The following is an 8,949-nucleotide window of genomic DNA, read 5'->3' as shown; positions in this document are numbered from 1 at the left end:
AACACACACGCGCACTATTTATATCCATATTTGTTGTTGTTACATCTATTTCACTGTAGCGTTGAGCTGCGGCAACACTGTATTCTTATCTTCGTTAAAATTAATTAGTTGGGTAAAAAAAATGTACATTTGTGCACGCATCATCACTTCCGGGGTCAGTCACTGCGCGGTGACGCACGTGGTTTGACAGCGGTGGCTCGCTCGCAGCTTTCATCATCACGGCGATGTTGTGATTGTTACCGTTCATAATTATTCACGTTGTTATTGTAGTTGTTGCCAATAGAAACATGGAGTTTGGCGAAGCAGTCAGCGAGGGACCCGGCTTTGTCGGAATTAAGTTTTGTCAGGAGTGGTGAGTATATATACACACACGTTGTGTTGTGAAGAGCCATTGCTTAAACGCCCGCCTTTTGTATGGTTTCCTTTGTCGGCCACAAACACAGCTATTGACACGAATGTGTTGGGTTGATTATTCTTTGGCGAAGACGCTTGTGGCCAATTAATTTCACTTCCCGGGGCGCATAAAACAAATACTGTACCGCTTTGTGGGAAGTCAACGGTGTTGGTGGTGCTGTGGATATACTCCACTCCGTCATATTAACGCGGAATTTCCATCGTTGAGTGGTTGTTAACAGGAGATTAGCACTGCACCAACTCTTTGTTGTATGAAGGACAATATCCAACTGACCGTGACCAGGCGATTTCTCATTTATTCAGCCTGGCGAGGGTTAATTGGAGACTAGTTTCATAAGTAACAGATTAAAAAAAACGCATCGCTGAATAAATGTTTTAGAAGCTATAACGGAACACTTGCCAGAACATTCTACTGTTACAATCAGCAGTATACATTCTAGTAGACTGAGTAACCGTTCCTATCGGTAGTAGCAATTATAACTAATGTATTACTTTTGATTTAAAGCTTTCGTGACTGCAGTAATTCATATTCTTAGCTCTTTCGGTAAAGTCACGTTGAAGGGAAACAATAAAATAATAAAATATATATAAAACAATATTGTTGAAAGAGCTAAGAATATAATGTATTACTATTTCATTCGGTACAAAGAAGTTGGTAGATTCCTGTTTCCGTGCCCTGCCAACATCAGTTTTATACTACAACAATAGTCATGATCTATCCACAGCTCTATGAAGGCCTCCTATAAGCCATTTACAATCTCACGATCCCATACCTGTCAACCCCTTATCAGTGCCTGTCTTATTACAGACCAATTCAGACCTTAATTGGCCACCCCGTGCCCATTATAAATCTCAACGTTCATCATACAAAGACCCATCTACAAGGGAGAAAAACACAAATAGACACAAATTATGGGGGGGGGTTGGGGGGGTTGCCCTTACTGAAACGGCTTTACGCTGTATGGACCTAAAAATTAAATTTCCCTGTTCAAGAATACGGGGAAAACCGTATGGTTTGATAGCAATGTATCAGATTCAGTAATACATTCATCGTCATGACCTATCCACTGCTCTATGAAGGCCTCCTATAAGCCCGTTACCATCTCTCGCTGTCATGATCTACCACAATTTACTTGGCCACCTGCACGTGAGCCGATTTATTGGCTTCGTGGGTGGTGGTGTCCTCTCGACGGGAGCCGATGGACTAGACGAGTGATGGAATGGTCTCCCAAGGAAGGAGTGATGCATACGTGTCAATCCATACGGGTTTACCCCCTTTTCTTCAGCAGGGCCATTGAGTTTTCAGGTCCATACGGCGTACAGCCGTTTCAATACGGGCAAATTTTGTTTGTATTTGTGCATCTCCCTTGTGATGGGACTTTGTAGGATGAACTTTGAGATGTATAAGGGCACGGAGTAACAGCTGAATTGGTATGTAATAATGTAGGCACTGATAAGGGGTTGACAGGTATGGACATGTCCACTGACGCGCGATGGAGCAAATAGAATGAATGAACGCATATGAATTGTGGCGTATTGCAACAACCACTGAAGCAAATAGGTTGTCATTGTTGGTGAGGCCTTCATCCAACAGTGGGTTGATCATGGCTGTTAACAACTCTTCACAAGGAATTGACCAAACGTGGCAATATAGGAACCTTCGTAAATAAAGTTGTAAGACTCGGAGGGATTATTGGATAGGTTTAGGTGTTTGGTTAAACGCTGGTTCAAATAACAAACTCATTAAGCTCAACCGTGGAACTCCATTCTGGCTCCACACAAGTAAAAGCAGTATTTCTTTTGGTCCATCAGCCTGTCAGTTTTCGTGCTTTTTACAATAACATTTCAACCCACCAGCATTTATTTAGCAAGCCTGACTGCTGATGAGACCCAAAATGTTGAAACCGGTTTAGAAAACCAATGGGCAGGTTGACTTACATAGTATTTACTCGCATGTTGTTGAAACAACAAAGCATGTTCTCTTCCTGTAATTTCTCTACAATTAACCATGCCAACTCATACAGGAGAGGGGTTTACAGGTGCCGCAGTAATAACATGGGAACAACGTGTTTAATTCCGTTTCAGCAACAACATGCTTTACCCGAAGGAGGATAAGGAGAACAGGATTCTCCTCTACTCTGTAAGTGCTGCTTATTTTAAGACTGAAACAAACACATTTCTCCTGGTATCAAAAAAAGTAAAGCCACTATGCATTTTGGTTTTGGGCTGGGACAGTCCCAAGTGGTTTCACAGAGGCTTTCCTGGAGCCCAAAAGCATTTGGTCACGGTTAAAACATTTTATTGCAATCATGTTCGACTCACGGACATAGGTAAACAAATGGGCCTATCTTTGTGGGTGGGGGCCTATGAGCAGCAGTCGGCAGGGCCAAGCTCAGGAAAGAAAAGCGAGGCCACTGCTTGAACGGGCGAGTGGTTGAGTGGGCTCAGTAAAAGTGGGCAGGGCTTAATAGGAGGAGGGGGGGCTGCCAGCTCACCACGTGTCCAAGTTGAGCCCCCCACCTGCCCCCCAGCCCACAAATTTGGTAGCTTTATAGCAGAACACTGAATCTGTCAGAAAGACTTTTACCTGGACTGTTTGACGCTTTAAAAATCTCAACCACAGGTTATATTGTTAGGTTTAGGGCATGCGGTTAATAGAATGTCGTAGAATTGTGCTTTGATATTGTTTCCACGAAATGCTCCAGACATTTTCAGGTAATACCTAATTTTGTATGCAGTGGTAATACATTCAGGACTGCTGTCAATTGAGAAAGTAATTAGACGATCCTTTGTCATTCTATTGCTGGATGAAGATCTGCTCCCGCTGTGTTGGTCATGGGGGTTATTTAACTTGCTTCACACGAATTCGTAAATATACGGATTGGCAATGGGTGACTCAAGACTTGTTCACATATCACTAACCACTGATGTTAGCCCTTGCAGTTAATTAAACTGAAATATATATATTTTTGGTTATCAGCTTTTCCCAGGACACCCTCTCAATTCACATCAGCGGTGTTTGACCAAATAAGTGACGGCACTCATTACAGTTGTTCAGCTGGCACGATGTTTGTGTTTGTAAGCATTGTGGTTGTGAGTGGAGGTCTCTTTATGTTTGTGCTCAGTGCAGGAACTGTGACTACCAGCAGGAAGCTGACAACAGCTGCATCTACGTCAACAAGATCACCCACGAAGTCGAGTGAGTCTGTCTTCCTGTCTGGAACATGGGGTCAGGATAACTTGGAAAGATGATCCAACATATAGGTGGCCTCGAGGCCAGTCCTCAGCCTCAAGGACAATCCCTCCTTGACCTTGGCCACGGGCATGTAACCAGAGGCGCTCTCAGTCAGAGAACTTGTAATGCGTTATTCTTCGTCGTGGTAATTTTCATAATGTTTCTAAATTGTGAATGATTGCTCATTTTTACTGTAAGTCAAATGTTGGGCCAAAATGAAATGCCAAGCTTTCAGCTTTGACTGACCTTGACACTTGAACTTGGTCTAAAAGGCTCTCTTCCTGAGCCTTGCGTGTCCCAACCTTGAATCCAAGACTGTCACGATTCCACACCAACCCGAACTGTCTTACACCATCTATGGTTGTTACATCAAAGAGCGCTTGAGATTTGTGTCGATGTTTTTTGTCTTCGATGCCCTCCGCCCCTCTCTCGTTTCCCAGCGAGCTGACTCAGATCATTGCCGACGTGGCCCAGGACCCTACACTGCCCCGTACAGAAGACCACCCATGTCCAAAGTGAGCAGCATAAAATACACTGTGTAACAATATTTTTTTTTCCTGGGTAGTAAGTGTTATTTCCTAATTGCTTATGCCTCAACTGTATAGAAATGGCTGTTATTCCCCACAAACTTTGCTTTTGTGACCAGGACAGTGATATTTTTAAATGTACCTATTTTCAATGAGAAAACGTGGTGTGCATTTGTGTCATTCCTTCACGTAAAGTCCTGGCCACAAAAGCAAAGTTTGTGGGGAATAATAGCCATTTTTTATACTTGTGAGGCGTAAGCAATTAGAAAATAACACTTACTACCCAGGAACAAAAATCGTGTTACATAGTGTTATTCATCCACTGAGTTCTATTGAGAAGTAGGAGAAATAACTTGCACGCCTTGTGGATTGTGAGAGTTATTTCATCATACTTCACGCTGGCCGGCTCTTATTGCTTAAGTGGGCAACGATTCTGCTATCACTCGCCACTGGTGTGTTAGCAGTGGCCAGGAATGTAACTCGACCAGTTCAGAGTACCACAGTGCACCACCCCTCAGCTTATTCGAATGAAAGTAAGTTTAGTAACTAGATTTGAAGTTTTCGTGGCTGCAAGGATCCATACTCTTTGATTCTTTCGGTAAAGTCACGTAGGTATAAAATAAAAAGAAGATATTTTAAAAATATTTGTATCTCTTATTTTATTTTTTACTTACGTGACTTTACCGAAAGAACCAAAGAGTAAGTTTAGTAACTTCCTGGATTTGTTTCACTCTTCAAAGTCACTATTGGTGACATGTACTGTGATGAGTGCATTCTTTTTAGAGCAGAGTCCTGATTATAACCATGATTGGATGGGTGGCATCCTAATTGTGTTTATTTGACAACATGAAGTCAGTATTTATGTTTATACACAAAAAATAGGTGACTAGAATGACGTGAAATAAACAAAAATCGAATTGGCAATTACAGTAAAACATTGGATTGCGAGTAACTTGGTCTGCGAGTGTTTTGCAAGACGAGCAAAAAATTTAAATAAATATTAATTTGATAAACGAGCGAGGGTTTTGCAATACGAGCAGTACGTGTACGCTTTGTCTGCTGAGCGTCACGTGATCACAACTGATATACGAGTGCTTTGATATACGAGTGCTTTGGATTACAAAATTATGCTCGCAATCCAAGGTTTTACTGTACTTTGTTAACTGTCGTTGACGTGGAACCTGGAGACCGTGAACGATGTTTGTTCAATTCTGACCCCACAGATGCGGCCACAAAGAAGCCGTGTTTTTCCAGTCGCACAGCGCAAGGGCGGAGGTGAGCCAATACTTTTATTAATCCACAAGCTTACTCATTGCTGTGCCCAAAAACATTATCATCAGCCAAAGTCAATCCACTGCTGGATGAGGGCCTCAGTAAGCCACCATTTCTCGTGGCCCAGAACGTACTTGTGTGTCTGCCCGTCTGTCCATATGAGGACAAAACTCATAAATCGATCCCAACGACGTTAACCGCACAGCTTACCAATACCAAAGGACAAATCTGTAATGTTGTTTATTTGAATGGCAAAAATTTAAGGGAAAAATTGCATTGCATGAAGAAAAGTAATGTTCTGAATACCAGCATGATTGGCATGCATCAGAGTGTACACGCTTGCCTATAACCAATGTGCACGTCACGTGTTAATATTTCCTGTGTGCACACATTTCTTCCCGAGGTCAAATTCCCTCACAAACAGGAGGCTCCCTGAATGGATTTGTTAGTAAGCTTGTTAAAACGTGTACAGGAAGCATGATTATCTGGGGTTATTGGTGGGGGAGGGATGGCCCAGATGATAGAGTGAAAACACAGGTAATACAAAACGTATGTAAATTCTACTATACAAACGTGTTGTTTACCTTGTTGAATGGGAGTGAAGACGTACAATTGTGTCGTTTTTTATTTCTTTAAAGAGCAGCCGGTAATAGAATCGGCGTGTAAAAGGCACCAATGAGTATGCAATCCAAAATAAAAATTTCTATTTTGTTTTGCAAGCATGGATTAATCTGCATCCCGAATAATCTGACTCCTGATAATTGAGATGTAAGCTCTTAAATGTGTTTTTTGGGGTTTTACCTCTTTGTACAGGCAGAAAGCACAGCGAAGAGCTGTACAACGGATGAATTAACTAATTCATATAAGAGGAAAATAAATTTAAAGTTCTTTGTTTACCTTCCAGCCTCACTCAAATGCCGCATACCTTCGCTGCACACCCAACACCGCGTGCTTACTTAGGCTATTAAAAGCGAGCTGCAGAGGGTATGTTTATGGTTATATAAATAGAGGGAGCCTCACCAAACTTGTTTTCATTCGTCTAAATCGCGTTAATATTTTAGCTTACAATGCATCGGTTTTTTTTTCATCTTAAAAAAAACATGTAACCCGGCGATTTTGCAGTGCAATGTTCCGTTAACGTTTGAGTGCCTCTTTAGCAACACCTGGGTGGATGGAGCATCCAGCAAATTGGACCTTGAGGCGACAGCCTGTGGCGTAATGTCCCATATAATCGCTTTGCAGTTGCCATGGTGGATAGTGTGCCACAATAGCATTTAGGCATATGAAACGTGAGACATGTTTCCATCTCTGCCATCGGTCGTGGGTCTGACAACACAGCAACAGCAACTTATGAGGCACAACCAGCGGTCCAGAGAAGGATGCGTACTGAATTACGCACGGCATTCCAGTTTAGCGCGTAACTATTCACCGAGCGATGTTTCTGCACAGCTTGAGTTTGTATGACAGAAAAAAAAAACACAAAGTAAGCACAGTGTAGTAGTAATATTATTAGTACTCTTGTTTCCAGCATGTATGCACATTTCTGCCTAATGCCTCGCCATTTACAGAACGTTTTGTAATTGGTTTGTCTTTGTTGCCTTTTGACACGTGCCATCTATCATCTCTTGTCACTCAGGACGCCATGAGGCTGTACTACGTGTGCACCGCACCACACTGCGGACACCGCTGGACCGAGTAACGAGAGCGAGCGTGCTGTCGGGCTGTTCGCCAGGTGGCCGAGATGCCCGGGCCTCTGGCCTTTGCCACGAATGCAGAAAAACCTAGCATCTTAAACACGAATGTCGTCCGTGATGTACATTATCTGTCGTCTTGTGTTACTAAAATAAATGTTTTTGAGTAACTTTCTGTCATGTCTGCGTGTGTTCATACTAATGATATTTGTGTTATTGGTGTCGGGATATTTCTTCAATTTTTTTGCTCGCTATTTTGTTCCAATGTCGCTGTGAGCATCGTGTTGTGAGACGGAGGGACATCCATTCGGAACTCTCACAGAGTAGTGCGACCCCCACCATGTCTACATGTTAGAGCATGACCCGTGGAAGGAGATATGACGGAACTACTACTGAGATCCCTTCATGTGGTCCATTTTAGCCACACCAGGAGCCCACATTCCCACAAGCTGTAATATCGTGGAATGTTCATCGCATGAGTCGTGTGTCTATATTCAGTATATTTCATTATCTTGGAAATTAACCAAGCCAAGTGAAAAACGAATGTGTCATTCAAAAGAAATGTGTGCAGTTACTGGTGACCAGGCTGAAACCAACAACTTACTACAATTGGTGTCTGACGTCTGACCCACCTGACTACCTCGTCATTTTAATGAAGTAGTGTACTTTGTAAATCAGTGATTTCTCCGTCATTTGTGGTCTTGGCATGATTTTTGTGTCATAGTGGGAAAGGAAATTCATTACACCTTGAGAACTGATTGTTAACAAAAATCACTAATCTTGAAATAACAGTAAACCCACGTTTTAAAGTGAAGTCTTTATCTCTGATACTATATTTAACCTGCTGAAAGAGTGCCGCGTGCCTTTTGTTTAGAGTGTTATTCCTAAAGGTGTCAAAAGGTGCGTCTGTATCGTTCCTATGCCCTGGGCGCAGTGACGTAATTCACTTATTTGTTTATTTTTTGTGTTGCTGTGGGATTGCCAGTTTACTATGTGCAGTATTTACATTCTCCATAGCTCCCGTGACTCATGCAAGCATTGCATCAAGCTCTCGTTTCTCGGCCTTGCATCAGATTCTAACTGAGGATAAACAATGTGGAACATTTTTTTAACCCCTGCGGTTGTCCTTCGGAGCAAAATTGGGGCGCTTACATTTCGACTGTCACGTGACTTCTTAAATATACAATTATAATTTATAATGTGGTATTGTGTAAGCTATGTACCACGCTCTTTCAGCTTTCCATTTAAAATATACGTTCCAAAATTACCGTTTAGCGTAGCCTCGGGAAATATGATGCGTAGTTTATTATATGAGCCAATTCTTGGTCAAAACGTTACAAAATATACTCAGCCGTGGCATTAAGTCTTGTAAGAAAACACCATGGGGGTATTCGAGCAGCAAGAGATTATTCGGATGCAACACTTCGATTTAGACAAAATTAACAGCACAATAGGGACAGCTGATAGAGCTGTTGATAGAACCGTCAATGACGGCTGTCAATATCTATCCAGCATTGATAATGCCAGTGGATAGTAATTATCTCATAATAATTCATAACATGATGCGCAGTGTTAAACTAAGTAATTATCTCAAGTGCGAACACCAAATATTCCCGTAAGTTTACTCCAATGGTCGATATATTCCATTAGCTGGTTGTAATTGCTGGCGAAACGTCGTACACGGATTGTAAATGTTGTGGCTTGGCTTTTTAACACACCGTTAGTGCTGTACTAGTCTACTATACACTACACTATACACTACACCACTTTACACTCTACACTATACACTACACCACTATACACTACACCA

The 8,949-nt window shown here is 42.0% G+C and overlaps 1 protein-coding gene across 1 annotated transcript; it reads left to right on the top strand.

The window, feature by feature from the left end:
* The first annotated feature begins 142 nt into the window (after nt 1-142).
* POLR2I (RNA polymerase II subunit I) lies at nt 143-7,314 on the top strand. The gene is made up of 6 exons (XM_032962897.2): nt 143-352; nt 2,500-2,554; nt 3,540-3,613; nt 4,090-4,164; nt 5,400-5,451; nt 7,085-7,314. Exons 1-6 carry the CDS (start codon nt 288-290, stop codon nt 7,145-7,147), a joined length of 384 nt encoding a protein of 127 aa, XP_032818788.1. The 5' UTR covers nt 143-287; the 3' UTR covers nt 7,148-7,314.
* Nucleotides 7,315-8,949: the final 1,635 nt, after the last annotated feature.

Source organism: Petromyzon marinus, chromosome 29 (assembly GCF_048934315.1).
Source record: "Petromyzon marinus isolate PM22_M1 ecotype Great Lakes invasive population chromosome 29, UKy_Petmar_22M1.pri1.0, whole genome shotgun sequence".
Taxonomy (NCBI): domain Eukaryota; kingdom Metazoa; phylum Chordata; class Hyperoartia; order Petromyzontiformes; family Petromyzontidae; genus Petromyzon; species Petromyzon marinus.
Note: the sequence above shows the minus strand (reverse complement) of the source record. Positions and strands in the feature narration are given on the sequence as shown.